The following is a 24,911-nucleotide window of genomic DNA, read 5'->3' as shown; positions in this document are numbered from 1 at the left end:
TTAATATTGTACTTAAATACTGAGGATGTAGAAGCTTTCAAAAATCAAACTAAGTGAACACACTTCACCTTGAATTATGAGTGATACTAGATTTAACATGATAATAACCTTCCCTATAATAAACCACAGTGGATTTAGACATTTAAAACAAACAAATGGAACAATGGAGTCAGTCATTCATTAATGTACTTTCTGCCAAGATTTAGTATAAATGCTATAAAATAGCAGAAACATACTTCTTCAAAGAATCCATGCTTTTTTTTTACATTTTGATTACAAACTTGCTGAAGTTATAATAAGAATTTAACGGGAATGAAACCGTTTAAACACTCAAAACTCACAAGTGGACTGAAAAAAGGTCCTTCATTGTTTTAGCTTCTTCTTGCTAGTAAACTGACACAGCATTATGATAGTTATAGTAATTATATATAGTATTTAAAGTAGTTATATATAGTAGCTATAGCATTATAGTAGTTATAGTAGTTATATATAGTAGTTAAAGTAGTTATATATAGTACTTATAGTAGTTATATATAGTACTTATAGTAGTTATATATAGTACTTATAGTAGTTTTATGTAGTAGTTATAGTAGTTATATATAGTAGTTATATATAGTAGTTATAGTAGTTATATATGGTACTTATAGTAGTTATATATAGTAGTTAAAGTAGTTACATATAGTACTTATAGTAGTTATATATAGTACTTATAGTAGTTTTATGTAGTAGTTATAGTAATTATAGTAGTTATATATAGTAGTTATATATAGTAGTTATAGTAGTTATATATGGTTGTTATAGCATTGTAGTAGTTAGATTACAGCAGGTGATGGCCCCCCCTAAACGTGTATTTCTGTTTCGTTATGAGACATTTTTCTGTTTTGTTTTCCTAGATTTATTCTGAGCCGTCCTATCGAACAGAACCTCTTTAGTTTTCACCCGTTGTTCCGTGTTCCTGTTCCTGTCTCCACTGCTGTCGTTCCAGGATCGTTCCTGAAGGTGACTGGATCTGCAGGACGGGGTCACCGACACCAGCAGGTTCCTGGTTTGTGTCTCTTTTTGTTTTTTTCTCTTCCTAGAAGAAAGAGGAAAGCCGTGAGGCTCCAGCCTCTGATCTCTTCCAGGACCCTGAGCTGAGAAGTCTTTAGTTTATATCTTGGTTCCTACAGGGATCGCTGATTTCAGGCTGAATAAGACAAGAAAACTCCAAACCTGCCTGGATCCGCCCTGAGATTTATATTTCAGCATTTTTCATCCACTACCAACGGGCTGCTTTCAGTTTTCCTTAAACTATTGACGTTGGAGTCTTCAGGATCGTTCCTGAACTATTTTAATTGTTCAGCTGTTCGTGTACACAGGATGTTGTTATCAGTGTTCCTTCCTGTTTTTGCTGGAAATAATTGCATATTTACATCAGACTAGATGAAGAAAGAAACTGAGGTAAAAATCCAACCCTGTTTAAATCTATTTTTTTCCTGTATTTTTTTATTTATTTTTTAACCTGCTGACGAGGACCGTTAGTTATTGGATTTATTCCTCCTGGACCTTAAACCATGTTGCTGCTGCTGCTGCTGCTGCTGGGCCTTCAAACTTCACTCCAAAAACAGGTAACGTCTGATTATTAACACTGTTATTAACGTCTGATTATTAACACTCTTAGTAACGTCTGATTAATAACACTATTATTAACGTCTGATTATTAACACTATTATTAACGTCTGATTATTAACACTATTATTCATGTCTGATTATTAGCACTATTATCAACGTCTGATTATTAACACTATTATTCATGTCTGATTATTAGCACTGTTATTAACGTCTGATTATTAACACTATTATTAATGTCTGATTAATAACACTATTATTAACGTCTGCTTTTTAACACTATTATTAACGTCTGCTTATTAACACTATTATTAACGTCTGATTATTAACACTTGGAGTCATTTAGGGTGGATCAGCCAAATCCACTTTATCTCACGACCGAATGATTTAAAACACAATCTGTCGTACATTTTGAGAATAAGTTGTAAAGCAAACCACCAGTAGAGCTGAAACTGCTGATTGTATTTTCTTTGTATTGACTTTATCAGTAATAATGATTATATTTCATGTTTGCAGCAGGTCATGTTTTCATTGTTCATAATCAATATGAATGAATATTAGCTGACGCCAACTTTTCCACACTGTTAAAAAAATGATAAAACACAAATTTTCCTTGACTATCAAAGTGTTAATTTTATAACCTGAAGTTTGTTTTGGGTGAAGTTTCCTCAACAAGTTTGAACTTATGACATTAAATATTTTTGCTGACAGTCACCACGTCAGTTTAGCAATACCAGCCTGTTATAAAACAAAAAATGATCATCAATGATTTATCATCTGATATCATCATTCTGATCATTTGAGGAAAAATTGCTTAAAATGATTTAGAATTTGACAATGAATTTGATTTGCTAGTGGCTTTGTCAGATTGTCACCAAATTAAAGGGCACCATCCTCTGTGTGAAATAATGCCAGCTGTATTCACATTGTAAACACACGTAAGTGGACTTGACAAAAAGCAGAGTATATAACACGTGTCGTCCTGAGATCTTTGATATGAAGAAGGAAAACGTCGCCTCAGCAGTGGATGAAAAGGACGAATCCAACATGATTGATAACTAAGGGCTTTTCTCCAACGCGTGAAGGTGATCAATGGATCAGGATGACTGCAGACTGAGGTGTTGTCATGTAGAATGTAATCATAGAGAAATGAGTGATAGTTTTTAATACTACTACACTGAGTAGTATTAAAACATAGAACCTATTTAAATTATTTTATTCAGGGAATATTTTCTTGTTTGAATTTGTTGCCAAAGCTTATATCTGATGATCGCCGTGAACTCATTGTTCAAGCAGGTTTATTTCTTAAACTTGACGTCGTCCTACCCAGCCTGTTATTACAGAGTTAACGGTTTAACAGGCTCTAGTCCAAACACTAATTGAACCTTTTTTTTTGTAAAACTGGTGGCGTGTTCTTTTCTTTAATGCCTATAGAAGCAGCTCGAATCTCCACCTCAGATTATTTTGATGCACAGCTGAGAAGAATGTTGACAATATTTAAAACACAGTAAATGTTTCCCTTCAGCCGTGCTTATGTACAACTGCAGGTCGTCTTCAACATAAACGGTTTTTCATAAGTTGAATTGTTGGTAAGTTTGTATTTATTAAATTGAAATCTATAATCAGTGTGTGAGGTCATTACTAATATAAATACTACAGTACTACTCCATAAGAGTCACCAGAAACAATAACCACACAAAAACAACACAATAAAGAAAATACAGGTACAGGTTGCTTTGATATAATTCTCATTTACATGTTGATTAAAAAAAAAATACAGAGAAAAACAAAAATCAAGTTTACATCATTTCACTCGACTTAAAGTCTGTCTGCCACAAATATTAGAATTTTTAAATAACAAGAAAACCCCTAAAAGCACATTACATAATGTTACTGTACAATGGATAAGAATCTTCTTCTTTTCCTTTCGGCTTTTCCCTTCAGGGGTCGCCACAGCGAATCAATTTCCTCCATCTAGCCCTGTCCTTTGAATCCTCTTCTCTCACACCAACTACCTTCATGTCTTCCCTCATTACATCCATAAACCTCCTCTTTGGTCTTCCTCTAGGCCTCCTGCCTGGCAGTTCAAAACTCAGCATCCTTCTACCAATATATTCACTATCTCTCCTCTGGACATGTCCAAACCATCTCAGTCTGGCCTCTCTGACTTTATCTCCAAAACCTCTAACATGTGCTGTCCCTCTGATGTACTCATTCCTGATCCTATCCTTCCTGGTCACTCCCAGAGAGAACCTCAGCATCTTCATCTCTGCTACCTCTAGCTCTGTCTCCTGTCTTTTCTTCAGTGACACTGTCTCTAGACCAAACAACATCGCTGGTCTCACCACAGTTTTGTACACCTTTCCCTTCATTTTAGCTGAAACTCTTCTATCACACATCACACCTGACACTTTCCTCCACAATAAGACACTGGCTTGTGTCCTCTTGCGGCTACATTACAATGGATAAGAATAAAATCACATTATATATTAAAATACATACGAATAGTTCCAATATCTACCGTTAAGTGTCTCTTGTGATTCACGTGATCATTTTAATTCAGATTAGTTTAAGGTAAACTTTTGCTCCTTGTAATTTAATCCTTGAGGAGGAGAAGAATAAAACACCTCAAAGAACAACGGCCAGAGCCCGATTACTTTACACCGTATGGTACAGCTGCATGTAGCATGTAGCATGTAGCATATAGCATGTAGCTTAATTTTAGAGTGGAGGAAAAAGAGTGCAGAGTTGTCATCAGAGAGAAGTTCACCACTACCACTATCTACACCAGCCTCTGCTTTACCCTCAGAGAGTGGTGAGGACAGCCATGACGGATTAGAGACAGTGGTGAGGACAGTCATTACAGATTAGAGACAGTGGTGAGGACAGCCATGACGGATTAGAGACAGTGGTGAGGACAGCCATGACGGATTAGAGACAGTGGTGAGGACAGCCATGACGGATTAGAGACAGTGGTGAGGACAGCCATGACGGATTAGAGACAGTGGTGAGGACAGTCATGACAGATTAGAGACAATGGTGAGGACAGCCATGATGGATTAGAGACAGTGGTGAGGACAGTCATGGTGGATTAGAGACAGTGGTGAGGACAGCCATGACGGATTAGAGACAGTGGTGAGGACAGCCATGACGGATTAGAGACAGTGGTGAGGACAGACATGATGGATTAGAGACAATGGTGAGGACAGCCATGACGGATTAGAGACAGTGGTGAGGACAGTCATGACAGATTAGAGACAATGGTGAGGACAGCCATGATGGATTAGAGACATTGGTGAGGACAGTCATGATGGATTAGAGACAGTGATTGCAGGCAGTGATTGGTGATGCAGTGATTGGTAATGCAGTTGTTGGGGATGCAGTGATGCAGTAATTGATGATGCACTTGCTGGTGATGCAGTGATTAGTGATGCAGTGATATGTGATTCAGTAATTGGTAATGCAGTAATTGGTGATGCAGTTGTTGGTGATGCAGTGATACAGTAATTGGTCATGCAGTGATTGGTGATGCAGTGATGCAGTAATTGGTGATCCAGTTGTTGGTGGTGCAGTGATTGGTGATGCAGTGATTGTTGATGAAGTTGATGGTGATGCAGTGATGCAGTAATTGATGATGCAGTTGTTGGTGATGCGGTGATTGGTGATGCAGTGATAGGTGATTCAGTGATTGGTGATGCAGTGATACAGTAATTGGTGATGCAGTGATTGGTGTTGCAGTAATTGGTGATGCAGTTGTTGGTGATGCAGTAATTGGTGATACAGTGATTTGTAATGCTGTGATTGGTGATTCAGTGATTGGTGATGCAGTTGTTGGTGATGCAGTGAAGCAGGAATTGGCAATGCAGTGATTTGCGATGCAGTAATTGGTGATGCAGTGCTTGGTGATGCAGTGATTGGTGATGCAGTGATTGGTGATGTGGTAATTGGTGATGCAGTGATTGGTGATGCAGTGACTGGTGATGCAGTGATTGGTGATGCAGTGATTGGCGATGCAGTGATTGGTGATGCAGTTGTTGGTGATGCAGTGACTGATGACGCAGTTGTTAGTGATGCAGTGATCCAGTAATTGGTGATGCAGTGATTGGTGCAATGATTTGTGATACAGTGACTGGTAATCCAATCACAGATCTAACCTCCTCCCTCAGACGGTTCCTGGTTGGTGTGACATCTTACAGTGGGAGGACTTCAACACCTCCTGCACCTCTCCCGCTGCGTGTGTCACCAGCAGGTGTCCCCGTGGGTTCAGCAGTGTGGGCGTGGTCAACTGTAGGTGTGTAGGTTCACACGTACTATACCTTTGTGTCTTAGTACTTGTATAGCAGTACTAGTCAAGTACTGTGTGAGTACCTGACGCTAACACTGTGTACAGTTACCTGGTGCTGATTGGGGGCAGGGAGGCGGAGCTGGAGGGATGTCAGCACACCTGTTTCAGGAGGTTCATGCAGTCGCGATGCTGCAACCAGCACTGGGGACCTCTGTGCCTCCGTAAGACACACACACTCACTCACACACACACACACACACACACACACACACACACACACACACACACACACACACACACACACACACACACACACACACAGTGTGAACAGTGTGATTGGAATCCGGTCTGCCTGCAGTCTGAACGCAGCCTTATAGATTCTTTATACTTTTGTATTAAAGAAACGTTTCTCTGATACACAGAAGTGTGTTGCGTTCTGTGAGTATTGGAATGCAGCGCACACACGATGCTGACAGCCAATAGCAAGCGCATACGGTGTCACGTGACTACCTTAAAAATCTATGAAGTAGTGAATCCGTGCATTTTGAAGCGTGAATAAACGAGGGATTAGTGTTATTCTATTTCTAATAAACTTCATCTGCTTCTTCCCATTCTGATAGCCTGTCCCAGTTGGTCGGGGAAAACCTGTAATTTCCATGGAACCTGTGTGGATGGAGGCTCTGGCAATGGGTCCTGCATCTGTGACGTTAGTATTCTGTCGGTGCCCATCATACGTGTCTTTGATGGAGTCTGGAGATAAAACCCTTAAAACCTTTTCTCTGCTCAGGACGGCTTCTCAGGCTTTGCCTGTCAAGAATGTAAGGACCCCAAGTCTTTTGGAGAGAAATGTGACAAAAGTGAGTGTAGTTTACCTCCAGTGATGGGGTCAACTGTGTGACCCCTTCAGTGGAACTGTAGGGAGACAACTGTCTGTTTCACAGCTTTAGCGTCTGCTGACTGTTGTGTTTCCTGGTTCAGAGTGTGACTGTGAGCACGGAGTGTGTAATAAAGGTCCAGAGGGGGATGGGCAGTGTTTGTGTCAGCCCCCGTACACAGGAACACGATGTGACCAAGGTAAGAGGAATGTTCACCCCTCAGGAAATATCATATCATGGGATGTCACGTGATATGATATTTAATTCACATAATTTCATGATGATGTTGGATTTGTTTCTTTAATAAATACGTTCCTTTTCTATTCTGCTTTCCGTCTCATTGATGCTGAACTCTTTTACGGGACCTGCGTCTTTTGTATGAATGTATTGTTTCCATATTTCTAAATCTAAGATGAAATGTTTTAATAACAGAAAAACAATCACAGAAACTTAAAGTAATTTACCGCAAAAGTTTGTCTCTTACATATTTTATTCAGGCTTAGATCACCTTGGTAATCTCCACCAATCAGAAGGACGCTTTGTCCACTCTGTAACAGGAAGCTGACCAGAAGGCAACTGATACTGATGTGATTAAAAAAATCATTTTAACAAGTCAGATTTACCACAGCAGAATGTGTTTAATAAAGACCCAGAGGCTGGACTGAATCTTTAATTTATTGAAGTTTTGATGACAACATGAAATAAACCAGTCGGTGTCTCCTATTTTAAGCCAGCAGTTTAAATCAGGCTCTATTCTTCTCAGAGACACACACAGATCTCCATTCACTGACTCAAAACACTTCATTAACACTTTGATTTGATAGATTTTGAGCAAATGCCCTGATAATCACCCGGACTGGTGCACGTCTGTGTGCAATAATAATGCACACATCACAGTGTGCACCATAATCACTAGCAGATGCTATGCAAGGGAAACATTATATTGTGAAAGTGGAAAACATGAAGATTAGATTAACACAGTGACCCTCCAGCAGCAGAAATGATCACATGTTCACTTTAAATGTTTTATGAAGTTTTACGTGTATCAGCTGTTTGTTGGTCTTAGTGAATTGCTGTTGTGTCTGTGCTGTTGGCAGTGAGCACCAAGTGCAGGAACTGCAGCCCCTACTCATACTGTAAGGGCGGGGGGGACGACAGCCACTGTGAGTGTTTGCCTGGACACAGGAAGACGTCTCAAGGAAAATGCGCAAGTAAGCAACTCATCTCACCTTCATCTGAAAACCCTCTTAGTTTTCTGTGGTTTTCACAAAGACATTTACAGAAGGATTGTGTGACTCGTGAATAAAACACGGTGTCACGTTCAGAATGTTCACAATCACCAGTTTGGACCAGAATCACCAGTTTGGACCAGAATCACCAGTTTGGACCAGAATCACCAGTTTGGACCAGAATCACCAGTTTGGAGCGGACTCACCAGTCTGTTGGTGAACAGGTGGTTCAGTTGTTTGGGTCATACACATATCTAACCAAGTACTTTGGTGCAGACACAAAATCAAATTTTTATGACAGATTAAAAATTATCTAAATAACCCTACAAATAATAAATAAACCACTTTACTGATGTGGTGCAGTAATTATGGTCGTGCATACATTTAAACCACAACAGAGTCCAGTGACATTTCATTCAGGCTTTGTAAGAAACTCAACGGGTGTGTCTAATAACTGGATGGTGTGACTGGATTATTTTTCACTTTAGTGGATTTGATTTAGGTAGGAGATAAATGATATTTTGAGTCTCCCGGGATATTTGGTATCAGTAGGAACCAATGTTGGCTGGGTTAGGTTTCTGCCCAGAAACAGTTTTTGACTGTTCAGTTGAAGAAGTCTCTTGGATGAGAGACAAATCGTCGTTAAGAACTTTCTTAACGTCCAGTGGATCGACTCAACAGCTTTTGGATATTTATGTATATGTATTTGAGATGTATTGATGTATATGTATTTGAAATGTATTGATGTGTATGTATTTCAGATGTATTACGAACAAATGCTGCTACCTTTGTCAGGGAACCCGAACCCCCGTACACACAGCTCTGACGTTACTCTGTCCACCTGTCACCATGTGGCTCAACACTAGTTTGGGAAAGAAGTCATGTAAAAAAAATCACGATCAATTACAAGCTCCACTTTTCCCAGTAAAGTGCTGCCCCAGCACACGAGAACAAGAGCCAGACATGAACCCAGACCCAATCAGAGCCTCATTGGAATCAAACAAGACCCCCTGTGTTTTTACCCACTACTACTGGTCCCAGGCTATCTGTGGTTTTCATTTTTATTTCAATGTACACACGATCGTTTTCTGAATGTCTGGTTGCATTTTTGACTGAGTTAAATATTTATATTATCATCCAGGTGTTTGCTCATCAAGGGACTGTGATGTAAATGCCCAGTGCTCCTCAAAGGGGTCCAAGGTCACCTGTGTCTGTCAGCCAGACTATGAGGGAGATGGAAAGATCTGTGTTCCCAGAAACCCTTGCTCTGTGAACAATGGAGGCTGTCCTGCAAACTCAACCATCTGTGTCTTTAAAGGGCCCAACAAGGTGAGGACACCTGTAGAACTACGTTTAGTAGAATACAAGAACCATAATGAAGTGGTAGTCCAGATTTCCCTCACGAACCCTTTGTCTCTCAGTCCAGCTGTGAGTGTATGTTCAGCATGTCCCCCATCGGGGGCGACCCCCAGCTGGGCTGTCGGTTGGTGTCTACCTGCGCAGCAGACACCTGTCACCCCACAGCTTTCTGTCGGACCGGACTGGACGGACAACCCAGGTCAGACATCACGCGCACTCGGTCTCAACAACAGAGGCCCGAACCTCAGGAACAGGAACCAGAAGTAAACCACTTCCTGTGTTTGCCTCTCCGTTTGTGTCAGTCTAAACACCTCTAAGTAGAACCTGGATCAGAACCAAAGGTAGAACCCTGTGTCGCGTCAGGACAATGTGTGTGGACCAGTGTCAACCAGCAGCACCTCCCTCTCTCTCAGGTGTACCTGTGATGCGGGTCAAGTTGGTGACGGATACCGTTGTTATGGTAACCTGATGGAGCAGCTGATGGAGTTGGACAGGACAGGAAGCCAGAAGGGAAACCTAACAGGAGCTGTGGCCCTGTTTGGTACAGTAACCTGTCTGTCTGTCTGTCTGCCTGTCTGCCTGTCTGCCTGACTGTCTGTCTGTCTGTCTGTCTGTCTGTCCCTCTGTCTGTCCCTCTGTCTGTCTGTCTGTCCGTCCGTCCGTCCGTCCGTCTGTAATATATTTTTTCCAATTATCTTTTCAAGATATTTAAATATCTGAAAGTTAAACATTTATTGCTCCAGTTTCTACGGTTACCACATCTTTCCCAGTGTGTGTGTGTGTGTGTGTGTGTGTGTGTGAGTGTGTTTGACCTTTGACCTTCTGTGTGTGTTCCAGAGAGAGGCTGTGTTCTCCCTCTGAGTCATGGTGGACCGTTCACAGCGTTTGTCCCTCTGCTGAAGTCTCCACTGACAGTACGTCTGTCAACTCAGGAACATGTGTTCTTAAATTGTGCTCCATAAATAAAGTGGATTGGATTGGGTTGGAGTGGGTTGGTTTGGATTGGATTGGGTTGGTTTGGATTGGATTGGATTGGATTGGGTTGGATTGGGTTGGAGTGGGTTGGGTTGGTTTGGATTGGATTGGATTGGGTTGGATTGGGTTGGTTTGGATTGGGTTGGATTGGGTTGATTTGGATTGGATTGGGTTGGGTTGGGTTGGAGTGGGTTGGGTTGGTTTGGATTGGATTGGATTGGGTTGGTTTGGATTGGATTGGGTTGGATTGGGTTGGTTTGGATTGGGTTGGATTGGGTTGGGTTGGGTTGGGTTGGATTGGGTTGGATTGGGTTGGGTTGGGTTGCCCCCCCTACATTCGCCATTGCACCATCCTAATCCTCTAAATGGATTTATTATTGTCTCTAATCTGCATCTCCTCCCTTCAGGCCGTGCCACATGTTTTGTAGTGGTCCACCTTCCACTTTCTGTGCCGCTGTCACTCCCTTAGTGTGCAAACACACACTTTAACGCACCAACTTTTCCTGAAGAAGTTCACTGTGTGTAATGTTAAAGACCACAGTAGAAACAACTGATTCATTAAGCCTAGCCCTTCAAACTGAAGTGGAGGAGGGAAGCGAAGTTAATTCAGGATGTGTCCAACATGCAAAGGGTTTCAATGTAGTCTATTGTAGTCTATTGTAGTTACTAATGTAGTCTATTGTAGTTACTAATGTAGTGTATTGTAGTCTATTGTAGTCACTAATGTAGTCTATTGTAGTTACTAATGTAGAAAATTGTAGTTACTAATGTAGTCTATTGTAGTCACTAATGTAGTCTATTGTAGTTACTAATGTAGTGTATTGTAGTTATTAATGTAGTGTATTGTAGTCTATTGTAGTTACTAATGTAGTCTATTGTAGTCTATTGTAGTTACTAATGTAGTCTATTGTAGTTACTAATGTAGTCTATTGTAGTCTATTCTAGTCACTAATTTAGTCTATTTTAGTTACTAACGTAGTCGATTGTAGTCACTAATGTAGTCTATTGTAGTTACTAATGCAGTCTATTGTATTTACTAATGTAGTCTATTGTAGTCTATCATAGTTACTTATGTAGTCTATTGTAGTCACTAATGTAGTCTATTGTAGTTACTAATGTAGTCTATTGTAGTTTATCGTAGTTACTAATGTAGTCTATTGTAGTTACTAATGTAGTCTATTGTAGTTACTAATGTAGTCTATTGTAGTTACTAATGTAGTCTATTGTAGTCTATTGTAGTTACTAATGTAGTCTATTGTAGTCTATTGTAGTTACTAATGTAGTCTATTGTAGTCTAATGTAGTTACTAATTTAGTCTATTGTAGTTACTAATGTAGTCTATTGTAGTTACTAATGTAGTCTATTGTAGTCACTAATGTAGTCTATTGTAGTGTATCGTAGTTACTAATGTAGTCTATTGTAGTCACTAATGTAGTCTATTGTAGTTACTAATGTAGTCTATTGTAGTCACTAATGTAGTCTATTGTAGTCACTAATGTAGTCTATTGTAGTCTATCGTAGTTATTAATGTAGTCTATTGTAGTCACTTATGTAGTCTATTGTAGTTACTAATCTAGTCTATTGTAGTTACTAATGTAGTCTATTCTAGTTACTAATGTAGTCCATTGTAGTCTATTGCAGTTACTAATGTAGTCTATTGTAGTTACTAATGCAGTCGATTGTTGTCTATTGTAGTTACTAATGTAGTCAATTGTAGTCTATTGTAGTTACTATTGTAGTCTATCGTAGTTACTAAAGTAGTCTATTCTAGTCACTAATGTAGTCAATTGTAGTCACTAATGTAGTCTATTGTAGTCACTAATGTAGTCTATTGTAGTCTATCGTAGTTACTAATGTAGTCTATTGTAGTTACTAATGTAGTCTATTGTAGTCACTAATGTAGTCTATTGTAGTCTATCGTAGTTACTAATGTACTCTATTGTAGTTACTAATGTAGTCTATTGTAGTTACTAATGTAGTCTATTGTAGTCACGAATGTAGTCTATTCTGACCATAAAAACAGACTTCCTACCATTCGTATGTGTCACAGATGATGCATTTTCAAAACAGTCAGCAGACCGCCCCAACAGTCACAAAGGAGATTATCCTGAGTAGTATCCAGCGGGATGCCGCTGCATCATTTTGTTAATAGTACATCACCTATTCATTATCAGGAAATATATAATAGATACCCCCCCCCCACCCCCGTTTAGATCTGATGTATTTTCAAATTGCTGCTAAGTGGCTGCATTCCACTTTTCTTTACAAATCCTCTCCATTGCAGGCAAAGGCCCTGTTGGTTTGCAACTGTGTGAAGAAGTTGTCCATGTGATAAAAGCGTGTAAAGAGAATTTCCCTTTGTCTGAATGAATAAAGGTTGTTGTTATTCCTTTTGTGTCTCCTTAGGGTGTTAATGAAGAGCTGGTGTGTAAAAATCATCTGATCTTGGGTCAGCACCTCTACAAGAATCTGGAGGGACAAGACGTCACCCTGTATGGAGGAGCCCAGCTGAGGAGCAAAGACAACAAGGTTAGCATTTCACAACCAAAACATGAACACATTGACATTCAGGGCCAACAGAAGAAGCAATGGTGACAGGCCCTGCTGTTGTTGTCTTAAGGGTATCTGGACAATAGCCTGTCTGCCATCTGGAGTGACCTTTTCACACATCAATTTACTGTATGCAACATGTTCCGTGTTTTGTATTGATAAAAATAATTGATTGTATGTGTACATTATGTAAATCAGTGGTCCCCCCCCCCCCCTCGCCCCGGGGTTGGACCAGTACCGGTCCGTTGGCCAATTGGTATAAGGCCGTGCTTAAAGAATACATAACTTACATTATTTCCTTGTAATTTCTGATCTGATTCTGAACAATGTTTAGTTTTAAATGAGTGGATTCTCTCCACATCTGTCAATGACATCACTCCTGATGTAAGATGCTTGCCTCGGTCACATGACTACCTTCTTAAAGGAGCCGCTCCAGCCGCTAACACAGAATACATCCATCCATCCATCCATCTTCCACCGCTTATCCGTAGTCGGGTCGCGGGGGCAGCGGCTTCAACAGGGAGCCCCAAACTTCCCTTTCCCCCCACATCCACCAGCTCTGACTGGGGGATCCCAAGGCGTTCCCAGGCCAGTGTTGAGATATAATCCCTCCACCTGGTCCTGGGTCTGCCCAGAGGTCTCCTCCCAGCTGGAGATGCCAGAAACACCTCCCTAGGGAGGCATCCCGGAGGCATCCGCACCAGATGCCCAAACCACCTCAATTGACTCCTTTCCACGCGAAGAAGCAACGACTCTGTCACGTGATGCGGAATATGGACCCAAGTGCAGGACACCAAAAGCAAATCTTCCCTCCATGATTTATTAACAAAACGTAAAAATTCTCCAGACCGACAAGAAACTAATAATCAGGACAGACTACCAGGAACCAAACATGAGCAAACGAACCAGCTCTGAGCTCTCATTGAGCCAGGCTTAAAAAGCCTTATTGTCATTAGCACCAAAGCAAGTTCAGCTGAGATGATCACCATGGCGTGTGGATGAGTCTCAGGTGTGGAGCCGTGGCTCCACCCACCAGCTTGGCCTCTCCCTGCCACACAGCACTGCCACGCCGAACCGTGACAGTACCCCCCCCTCAAGGGACGGCCCCCGACGTCCCATAAACTGTCCCAGGGAGGGTCAGGAACAGGATCAGACTCGAGGCGGGGAGCAGGAACAGGATCAGACTCGAGGCGGGGAGCAGGAACAGGATCAGACTCGAGGCGGGGAGCAGGAACAGGATCAGACTCGAGGCGGGGAGCAGGAACAGGATCAGACTCGAGGCGGGGAGCAGGAACAGGATCAGACTCGAGGCGGGGAGCAGGAACAGGATCAGACTCGAGGCGGGGAGCAGGAACAGGATCAGACTCGAGGCGGGGAGCAGGAACAGGATCAGACTCGAGGCGGGGAGCAGGAACAGGATCAGACTCGAGGCGGGGAGCAGGAACAGGATCAGACTCGAGGCGGGGAGCAGGAACAGGATCAGACTCGAGGCGGGGAGCAGGAACAGGATCAGACTCGAGGCGGGGAGCAGGAACAGGATCAGACTCGAGGCGGGGAGCAGGAACAGGATCAGACTCGAGGCGGGGAGCAGGAACAGGATCAGACTCGAGGCGGGGAGCAGGAACAGGATCAGACTCGAGGCGGGGAGCAGGAACAGGATCAGACTCGAGGCGGGGAGCAGGAACAGGATCAGACTCGAGGCGGGGAGCAGGAACAGGATCAGACTCGAGGCGGGGAGCAGGAACAGGATCAGACTCGAGGCGGGGAGCAGGAACAGGATCAGACTCGAGGCGGGGAGCAGGAACAGGATCAGACTCGAGGCGGGGAGCAGGAACAGGATCAGACTCGAGGCGGGGAGCAGGAACAGAATCAGACTCGAGGCGGGGAGCAGGAACAGGATCAGACTCGAGGCGGGGAGCAGGAACAGGAGCAGACTCGAGACGGGGAGCAGGAACAGGAGCAGACTCGTGGCGGGGAGCAGGAACAGGAGCAGACTCGTGGCGGGGTTCAGGAACAGGAGCAGACTGGCGTCCGTGCGGGGGTACCGGAACCGGCACTGGAACAGGCTCGAGGTCTGACAAAAAAGGTGGAGCTGGAATTCCAGCGTAAGCTGCCAGCCATGCCCAGGTGTCTCTCCCCCGCCGTCTCCACTCAGCCTGTTCTGGGTTCCAGGAATTGCTGCTGGTCAGGGCAGCAAGGAGGTTGGTGTCCGCTGGCTCCAGAGTTGGCTGGTTCGTTCTGTCACGTGATGCGGAATATGGACCCAAGTGCAGGACACCAAAAGCAAATCTTCCCTCCATGATTTATTAACAAAACGTAAAAATTCTCAAGACCGACAAGAAACTAATAATCAGGACAGACTACCAGGAACCAAACATGAGCAAACGAACCAGCTCTGAGCTCTCATTGAGCCAGGCTTAAAAAGCCTTATTGTCATTAGCACCAAAGCAAGTTCAGCTGAGATGATCACCATGGCGTGTGGATGAGTCTCAGGTGTGGAGCCGTGGCTCCACCCACCAGCTTGGCCTCTCCCTGCCACACAGCAGCACTGCCACGCCGAACCGTGACAGACTCTACTCTGAGCCCCTCTCGAACAGCAGTGTTTCTACCTTATCTCTAAGGGAGACACCAGCTATCCACCTGAGAAAGCCCATTTCAGCCGCTTGTATCCGCGATCTCGTTCTTTCGGTATTGCAGTCGCTTTACCGCACTGTTGTCACAAAGAGGGAGCTAAGCCAAGAGGCAAAGCTCTCCATCTACCGTTCAATCTTCGTTCCTACCCTCACCTATGGCCATGAGTGATGGGTCATGACCGAAAGAACACAGAATACATTACCACCAAATTAAACCTCCCAAGCTAAAAAAACGAAAAAACAAACCTCTTTGGAACGTTTAACGTCTACATTTCCACCCAACCGGTCGAGGCGGATGGCCGCCCAAAAGAGTCTGGGTCCTGCCCGGAGTTTCTTCCTCATGGAGGGAGTTTTTCCCCGCCACTGTCGCTTATGCTTGCTCTGGAGGGTTCAGTTGGGTTTCTCTGTCTGTTAAAGCGCTTTGAAATGTCTGCTGTCATGATTAAGCGCTATATAAATAAAACTTGACTTAACTTGACTTGGAAAGTTTCTTAGTTCATGGTAAAAGAGCCAATGAGGAGACGGAAGAAAAAAAATCTGTGAAATACCAGTTTTAATGCTGTCAGATCATTTTATTATGTTGTATTTATCCACCACACCTTAAGGGACGGTCAGTGAAAATATTGTCTGACATTAAACCGGGCATGGAGCAATAAAGTTTGGGGACCGCTGATCTAAATAACACCAGTGAATGACAATGTTTACAGGAGTCCTTTTCCAAGTTGTGTTATCACCCCAGTGTAAAGAAAGTTGAATTTATTTTGTAATACTAACTTTGGTTGTAAAGTTAAACTCACATAATTCTCCTCAGAGTTACACTTACTCAAAGACCAGAGGCAGTTTTTATTTGTGGTACACCTAAGAAACGCACCAGAGCTCACTGTTAGGCAGTTGGTGATCACTGAACTCAGAATGCAGACATGGAGAATAATACTGGTGAACCCTAACATCGACAGTCAGAGACAGGATCCAAAGGGATCCCATGCAGAAGAATGACATGAGCTGTTAGCAGTTTCAAAGGCAACAGCTAATTCAGCAAAAGCAACAAACTGCATGAGTGGAAAATTCCTCAGGTTGACATACATTAAATGATTGATGTCTCCGTCGGTTTGGTATAGAGGTTCATCCTGACAGACAATCCCACAAGAATCTACCAAGTCATCCAGGAAGACCAGCCAGCAGCCAATGGAATCATCCACATTATCGACCGACCAATCACACTTTCTGATAGAAGCTCCCATGATGAACAGGTGAGTTCGGAGGTTACTTCATCAAACACATGATTCTGCCTGAAAACACTCTGCATTGTATATTGGTGAGAAGTGGTGGAACAGAACCCTACCTCTGTTAAGAGCATTATGATTGATTGATTGATTGATTGATTGATTGATTGATTGATTGATTGATTGATTGATTGATTGATTGATATTCCAGTTTGAAATTGATCACTTCTCCTGCTCTACTCTCAAACCGTCCATTTTCTCTTCACATATGCACGACTTAGTGTTTAGGTGTGTGTCCTGTGTCTTGTAGCTGGAGGTGGACTTAGAGCTGTCTCCCTGAGTGTTCCAGCTGTTTCTGGTTGTTTGGTTTCTCTTTAAGCCTTCAGACTTTCTGTGATACTCTAGTCACACATGGAATAGCAATGAATTGCACCGGTCCTTCCTTCACCACTTTATGGTGGGTGTAGTTTTGTCCTTTTGTCAGCTATTGGCTGATTTGAGATCCACATTAAAGCCGATTAACTTAAGGTGTGATCTTACCAACTGTAATTGTATTATCAATGCCACAACAGTTTAAATATCTGCCCTTACTAATGTTTGGAAGAACTGAAGAAGCCTCTTGGATGAAGTCTGTTGCTTCAGAAAATAAAGGCTGTGTTCCAACTTGTTTAGATTACAGAAATGATTGAATTGTTTTATGGAGAAATTGTTTTTGAGTAAGTGGAGGTAACAAAAGTAGGCGGTTAGGTTTAGGCAACAACACTATGAGGTCACATTTAGGAGATCGTGTTTTTGGTTTTCATAATTCTGATGATGATGATAATAATAATAATAATAATAATATTCATAATAATAATAATAATAATAATAATAATCATAATAATACCATCTCATCCTGCTTTCCTTTGTTTTTGTCCAGTTTGCCGATAAGACGATTGGTGAGATTCTGGCCAAAGATGAAAAATATAATCGATTCTTGTCTTTGGTTGATGTGAGTATTTCTTTCTGGTCCTTTCTGACCTCTAGAAATATTTTTTGGAGCATCCATCATCCATCCATCCATCATCCATCCATCCATCCATCCATCCATCCATCCATCCATCCATCCATATGTACGTCTGTCCGTCTGTGTGAAGACTCAAAATTTTATGTTTGATGCAATTTGGTAAATGTAGAAGAAAAATGTCTTTCAATGTTTCTTTATTAGCACAGGTTCAAGATGTTTCTTTCTACTCCATGAGCAATCGTTTTGACATCCTCATAAAAGCTGCCTCACATCAGACTCTGATCTGAAGTGGAATTCTGTGTGTGTCTCCAGAATGTCTGCAGTCATGTATCTCTAATCAATGTGATGTTTAATGCTGTAGAACTGTGGCGCCCCCCCTCCTTTACGGGGTCCAGGACCTCTGACTGTGTTTGTCCCCACCAATGAAGCTGTGGACCGAGCCAGGGATGGCAGCATCCTGTATATGCTGAACGATGTAAGGAAATCAACACCAGAGCTGGTTGGCCCGGTTTTCAGAGTCGTGATGTTTGAATGTTCTTCTCTTCTCTAAAGGCCAAACATAAACTGCAGGAACTCCTCAGACACCATGTTTTCTCTCACGCTGTGGTAAGACCCCCAACACTCTTTCTTTTTGATCAGTCTCATGTTTCTTTAAATAGAAGTTTTTCCTTGTTAATTTGGGACGAGTCGGTTCTGTTGGAGCAGATCTTTCCCTGTAAAGAGCCCTGAAATAACATTCTATCCTCTTTTTAAAAAAGAAATTGTTAACCCATCATGTGAGACACATTTTTTTTACCCCTTGTCCATCCACACACAGTGGAACACGAGAAGGTCCATCCACACATAGTGGAACACGAGAAGGTCCATCCACACATAGTGGAACACGAGAAGGTCCATCCACACATAGTGGAACACGAGAAGGTCCATCCACACATAGTGGAACACGAGAAGGTCCATCCACACATAGTGGAACACGAGAAGGTCCATCCACTCACACATAGTGGAACACGAGAAGGTCCACTCACACATAGTGGAACACGAGAAGGTCCATCCACACATAGTGGAACACGAGAAGGTCCATCCACACATAGTGGAACACGAGAAGGTCCATCCACTCACACATAGTGGAACACGAGAAGGTCCACTCACACATAGTGGAACACGAGAAGGTCCATCCACACATAGTGGAACACGAGAAGGTCCACTCACACATAGTGGAACACGAGAAGGTCCACTCACACATAGTGGAACACGAGAAGGTCCATCCACACATAGTGGAACACGAGAAGGTCCACTCACACATAGTGGAACACGAGAAGGTCCACTCACACATAGTGGAACACGAGAAGGTCCATCCACACATAGTGGAACACGAGAAGGTCCACTCACACATAGTGGAACACGAGAAGGTCCACTCACACATAGTGGAACACGAGAAGGTCCATCCACATCTCAACAGGGTCAGAGATAATTAAAGAAATGCAGAGACTTTTCTTTAATACCCCCCTCAGGGCAAACTGGATTTCTTTACCTCCAATGCTGGTTCAGCAGAAAGAATGTCAAAAAATCCCTGATGGGACTTTATCACAAACAGGGAGGTGTGACCTCACCACCAGAGCACTGCCGAGGCACCTTTGAGCAAGGCACTGTCCCCCATACAAGTTTCTCATTCGGGGGCACCAAGCAGGAGCTGCCCGCCGCTCCACCCCCCCCCCTATATATATATATATATATATATATATATATATATATATATATATATATATATATATATATATATATATATATATATATATATATATATATATATATATATGCATGTCATTCAGCTAACTAGACTGTGTCACTAATTTCCCTTCAGGGATCAGTAAAATAAAAAACCCCCACAAAACAAATGTTTTAATTGTTAACGTGTTGAAGTGTTTTTCTGTGTGCAGCTGACTGTAGACCAGCTGGCTGCCCTTCCTCAGATTCAGACGATGGCCAATCAGATTATCACCATCACCGTGTCTGACAGCGTACGTCTAGTGTGTCCTTCACAGCATCTCCTGCTGTCTAACAGCGGTTTTAGACCAACACCAGACGTCTGCCTTCTCTGTTCCAGGGTAAAATCCTATTGGGGGAGAAGGGCATCCACCTGGTGAGCATAAGCGTGACAGCGTCCAATGGGATCATCCATATGATTGATGGTCTTCTATACCCACCATCCATACTTCCCATTCTGCCTCACCGTTGTGATATTATTGAGAGCAAGATCACCATGGTGAGCAGTGAGCACCCTGAGTTGGAAGAGAAAACACCATCCATGCTTTGAGGCCACAGTTTGCAGTGACGAGCTCTGGCTGGCTATTGGCTGTTGGCTATTGGCTGTTGGCTATTGGCTATTGGCTATTGGCTGTTGGCTACTGGCTATTGGCTGGCTACTGGCCATCTTCTGCTGGGAAACCTTTTGTGAAAGTAGCGCTCATGTGGATTACAAGAATATTCTTGCTTGACATTTTTATAGATCATGTACACCCTCTCATGGAAATAGTATTACCTGATGGCAGTGACATCTTCCATTGGAATAATGCTTTGAGATAATGGTTTGAGGATGGAGACTTTCAGGTGTTGGCTTTGCTTTATTACTTGGCCAATTCTGTGGGATATGGTGGGGAAACACGTCTGTTCTATGTAGGGTGCACTTGACACCTTATAGGATGTGAAGGATCTGTGGCTAACGTGTTGGTGCAGACACCACAGCACACCTCCAGAGGTCTGTGGGACCACCTGCTGCGTTAGGTAACAGAAGGGGACAGGTGTTTGTATTGTTTAGGGTGGATCAGTGTCTGTCTGTTTATGTTTGTAGGTATGTATGTATGTGTGTATGTACTGTAAGTGTTTGTGTCTTACTTAAAAAAAATCATTGGCCTGAAAACTAAACGATGGTCATGATGCTAACAGTAAATGCTCAGGGTTGTGTTCTGTCTGTGTGTGATTTCAGGGTCCCTGTGTTCACTGCAGTTACCTGCACCAGACTGAATGTCCAGACGGCAGTATTGAAATGGTACACCAATTGTTTCCACGACTCCACCTCTATTTTGAACCATCGTCCTTTTAAACAGTTGTTCGGTGTTGTAGACGTCTGTACAAACTTTGTGTATTTAGATCCTTTACTGAAGTAAAAATACTATCTTGTGAAAATACTATATTAAAAGTAAAAGTCCTGCATTTAGAATACCAGGTAACATTTTAGTGCACAAGAGTATTGTATTCATTATGCAGTAAAATGTTACCTGATATGCAGTATTTCCCGCACTATAAGGCGCACTGGACTATAAGGCGCACCCCCGATAATTTGTTTGTTTTATAATTTATTTCATACATAACGCGCACCGGATTATAAGGCGCACACAATAAAAAATAAATAAAATGTATTTGATAAACTGCAGCGGCTGTAGTTGTGCAATCTGTCCACTAGATGGAGCCGCGCTGCTCAGACAGTCATGATTGCATTCATGACTTCCTGACTACCTTTGAATGGCCCCTGTTGTTATGTCAGTAAGCCATTCTGAGCCTCATCAAGGAAACCTGATCACTTGATCACTTTGCCATCTTAGAAAGAAGTCAACACGCATATTAAAAAACCTGACATTAAAAACTGGTTAAATTCATTACGAGTGCAGTCATAGCGAACAGAGCGGATTATTTCCTGATCTGAAGTTTGAAGCAGATATTTAAGCTCCGACGTTCGTCTTCGTTTATTAATTAAATATTGTTTCGATCGATCGGTAGTCCAGTCCTAGGTGAGGTGCAGCTATTTGCTGCTGTGCGTCCTAAACAATTTTTAACTGGTTTTTAATGTCAGGCTGATAATTTACTGTCAAACGTGACGCTGTTTCACTCCTAGAACTGAGGCCCCGTCCACATGATGATGGATTTTTTTAAAAAACAGAACTTTTTAAAAACGCATCGAAAATGATACGCGTCCACACAACAGCGTTTTAAAAAAAATCTCCGACCACACGTAAACGCACCAGTGCGTTTTCGAATACGGCTATAAGCATGCCAAACCATGTGGTGGCAGTATTGAGTCAAATTTTATCCAATAGGAATCCTCCGTGTTTTGTTGTCACAACACACAGGCCCATAAATATGACGTCACAACGGTTTTTGTCGCAGGCAAGACGTTGGCGTTTTTAAAAAGTCACGGATACACCGTCCACACGACAATGCAGACCCAGCGTTTTTTTAAAAATCCACCTCGGCCAGCGTTTTTAAAAAGTTGCGTTTTCATTCCGGATATCTACGTTGTCGTGTGGACGGAAGGCGTAAACGCAACAGAAAAGTTGCGTTTTTAAAAAATCCGTCATCGTGTGGACGGGGCCTGACTTTAACTCACAGAGTGCCAAAGACGTCATATTTCGTCTTATAGAATCCAAACGTTGAGTGCCAAAGACGTCATATTTCGTCTTAGGCGTTTTTTATAGGGAACGTTAGATCAAAGCGTTTCGCACATTCTGTGTGATTTTCAGCCTTGTATTCCATTTATTCCGGTCGGGGGCAGTGTTTCACACCCTAGATCACCAGATAAAACGACGAAGAAGCGTCGGTGTTGGGGCAGTAGTGGAGAGCAAAATGGCGAAGCGCAAGGCGAAAGCATGTGGAGGAGGCAGGTTCAAGCAGCTCACACTGGCACAGAGCTTGTCTGGCAGTGTAGCTGCTGTGGAAATGAGCGACAGCGGTAAGGATCGGGGGGCAAGAGATGCACCCAAGGAGATTGAAGACCGGATCGGAGGCGAGGAAAGCGTGGCGGGTTGTAGCGGGGCCCCCCCGCAGTTCGGCGGCGTCCCACGTGGGAGCGCCGCTGCGGAGAGTTCTCCGCTGCGTCTGTCCGGTGACGGTTCCGACTCTGAACCGGACCCGGACTCGTCATCTGAGTGGATTCCGTCGGAAAGCAGCAGGGAGTCCTCCCCAGACCCCTGGGAGCCCACGGAGGATCTGAGGGGCAAAGGTAACTATTTTGCTACTTTGTTGCATGATGTAAAAAACACGCGTCGGCCCTCCGTCTCCCATAAGTTGTTCCCCATCCATGAATGTATTACTCTTTTGTGTAGAATGGTACTTATTTCAGGCATGTGTGTGTATATATGTATAATATGTGTGTGTGTGTGTATGTTTTGTAGAATGGTACATATTTCAGGCATGTGTGTATATAATATATATATATGTTGTGTAAAATGATATCCTACTTATTTCAAGCATGCATATATATATATAGTGTAAAATTGTATATTTCTATATTTTACAGTCCCTAACACGAGTAGAGGACGTGCACCTGCTAGAGGGAGAGGTGCGAGGAGACGCCAATCACTGGAGGTGGATGCAGGTGTTTGGGGTCATGATGGCTGGAAACCCACTAAGTTCCCATTCGTGGCAACCCCTGGTCCCCAGAATGCGGCTGCAGACCTGGATTCAGACCAGCCGGTTGACTTCATGGAGCTGTTTCTGACTGACGAGCTGCTGGGTCACATTGTGTCTCAGACCAACCTGTATGCACGGCAGTTTATACTGGCACATCCTGAAGCTCTGCCACACTCCAGAGAGAGGGTGTGGAAACCGGTGAACGTTCCAGAGCTCAAAAAGTACTTGGGTCTTACGTTCCTCACCGGCTACATAAAGAAGCCCAGCGTCAGCATGTACTGGAGTGAGGATCCAATGGAAGCCATTCCATACTTCAACAACACCATGCCACGCAACAGGTTCCAGCTAATTGGGAAGTTTCTCCACTTCAATGACAATGCCTCACAGGATGCTGGAGATAAACTTTATAAAGTGCGTCCTGTCCTTGATTCAATTATTTCCAAATTCAAAGAGCTGTATCAGCCCCATGAAAACATTTGCATTGATGAGGGGATGTTGCAGTGGCGTGGACGCCTGAACTTCAGGGTTTACAACCCTCAGAAGCCAGTCAAATATGGCATAAAATCTTATATTTTGTGTGACTCGCGGACTGGCTATTGTTACAATATGTTGCCTTATGTTGGCCAGCCGAGCACACTCCCAGACATTGTGTTCTCCCTCCTTGACCGCCTGACCGAGCAGGGGTACACAATATTCATGGACAATTTTTATAATTCTGTAAAACTGTGTGAGCAGTTGTGTAAAAAAAAGACTAATGTTTGTGGAACCCTCAGGAAAAACCGTGGCGAACCACAGATCATCAGGGAGCCGTCAAAGACAGACTTGGGTGAGGAGGGGAAGGTGGTGCGACACAACGGCCGGGTACTGGTCTTGGCCTGGCAGGACAAGCGCCTGGTGCGGATGATAACAACCTGCCACAACGACAGGATGCAGAGGGTGGAGGTGTGGCAGAAGGGTCAGCGGGAAAAAGTGGCACAGCTCAAACCGGAGTGTGTGGTTCAGTACAATTCCTGCATGAATGGGGTGGACAAACTAGACCAGAACATTGCGTACTACCCCTTCATCAGGAAAACTCAAAACTGGACAAAAAAGTTTGTCGCCTATTTGTTCCAGATTTGTGTGTACAATGCCTATGTGTTGTTCAGGTCCAGGAACCCAGGGATCAAGAAATCGCACCTTGATTTCATGAAGGATATTGCCAGGTCCTGGACTGAAAAGGGGTACGTGTCACATGAGGAAGGCGAGGAGATGGAGGTCGAAGACGTGCTGCAAACCAGGTCAGTCAGAAACAGAGACCCAGAAGGCAGACTCGATGGCCTGATGTCCAGGCACAAGCTGGAACGTTTGAGGGCCACCACAAAGAAAGCACATCCCTCAAGGAAATGTCGGGTGTGTGCTAGAAGGGGTGGGAGGAGTGAGACCAGGATGTGGTGCAAGGCATGTCGTATTCCCCTGCATGCAGGAGAATGCTTCACTGTTTATCACACTCAAAAGAAATATAATTGATTACACCCACACACACTCACCTGTAAATGGTTCTGACAGTTGACAGTGAGATGAATGTACTTTGTTATGTTTTGTCTAATTTTCAAAATTGTTATAAAATCATTTGTTCATCAAAAATGTTTTTTATAATGTTGTTTGCATTGTTTCAATAAGTAAAAGTATTTTCAGAAGTTTGACGTTGGAGTTTTGCTTGAATTTGCTTCTCTGCAGTAAAACGTCGTTATCTCCGTTTTCTGGTCAAAATCAGCTGTTTTTGCTG

At 43.0% G+C, this 24,911-nt stretch overlaps 2 protein-coding genes across 4 annotated transcripts in view; both read left to right on the top strand.

Moving 5' to 3' along the window:
- Positions 1-1,045: 1,045 nt before the first annotated feature.
- stab1 (stabilin 1) overlaps positions 1,046-24,911 on the top strand; it is a 108,918-nt gene continuing 85,052 nt past the window's right edge. Inside the window, exons 1-20 of one of the 3 annotated variants that reach the window (XM_068314994.1) lie at positions 1,046-1,607; positions 5,775-5,899; positions 5,999-6,114; positions 6,514-6,599; positions 6,681-6,750; positions 6,872-6,967; positions 7,866-7,979; positions 9,139-9,326; positions 9,419-9,555; positions 9,770-9,897; positions 10,194-10,270; positions 12,738-12,860; positions 16,633-16,764; positions 17,657-17,675; positions 17,764-17,849; positions 18,105-18,218; positions 18,296-18,349; positions 19,681-19,761; positions 19,848-20,006; positions 20,727-20,789. In XM_068314994.1, the coding sequence (XP_068171095.1) occupies positions 1,554-1,607; positions 5,775-5,899; positions 5,999-6,114; positions 6,514-6,599; positions 6,681-6,750; positions 6,872-6,967; positions 7,866-7,979; positions 9,139-9,326; positions 9,419-9,555; positions 9,770-9,897; positions 10,194-10,270; positions 12,738-12,860; positions 16,633-16,764; positions 17,657-17,675; positions 17,764-17,849; positions 18,105-18,218; positions 18,296-18,349; positions 19,681-19,761; positions 19,848-20,006; positions 20,727-20,789 (2,022 nt within the window). In that variant the 5' untranslated portion in view covers positions 1,046-1,553. Of the gene's footprint in view, positions 1,608-5,774; positions 5,900-5,998; positions 6,115-6,513; positions 6,600-6,680; positions 6,751-6,871; positions 6,968-7,865; positions 7,980-9,138; positions 9,327-9,418; positions 9,556-9,583; positions 9,698-9,769; positions 9,898-10,193; positions 10,271-12,737; positions 12,861-16,632; positions 16,765-17,656; positions 17,729-17,763; positions 17,850-18,104; positions 18,219-18,295; positions 18,350-19,680; positions 19,762-19,847; positions 20,007-20,726; positions 20,790-24,911 lie in introns of those variants that run through there. The other 2 variants (XM_068314996.1, XM_068314997.1) reach the window with 2 other exon arrangements.
- On the top strand, positions 21,704-24,786 carry LOC137595131 (piggyBac transposable element-derived protein 4-like). The gene is made up of 2 exons (XM_068314998.1): positions 21,704-22,736; positions 23,034-24,786. Exons 1-2 carry the CDS (start codon positions 22,361-22,363, stop codon positions 24,650-24,652), a joined length of 1,995 nt encoding a protein of 664 aa, XP_068171099.1. The 5' UTR covers positions 21,704-22,360; the 3' UTR covers positions 24,653-24,786.

Source organism: Antennarius striatus, chromosome 5 (genome assembly GCF_040054535.1).
Source record: "Antennarius striatus isolate MH-2024 chromosome 5, ASM4005453v1, whole genome shotgun sequence".
Lineage (NCBI taxonomy): Eukaryota > Metazoa > Chordata > Actinopteri > Lophiiformes > Antennariidae > Antennarius > Antennarius striatus.
This window is presented reverse-complemented; position numbering and strand designations above follow the sequence as displayed.

Excerpts from the sequence above, each read along its gene's own strand:
- LOC137595131 (XM_068314998.1), top strand. The coding sequence starts at position 22,361 with ATGGCGAAGCGCAAGGCGAAAGCATGTGGAGGAGGCAGGTTCAAGCAG. Across the intron at positions 22,737-23,033 it reads GGAGGATCTGAGGGGCAAAG|TCCCTAACACGAGTAGAGGA; the intron begins GTAACTATTTTG and ends TATATTTTACAG.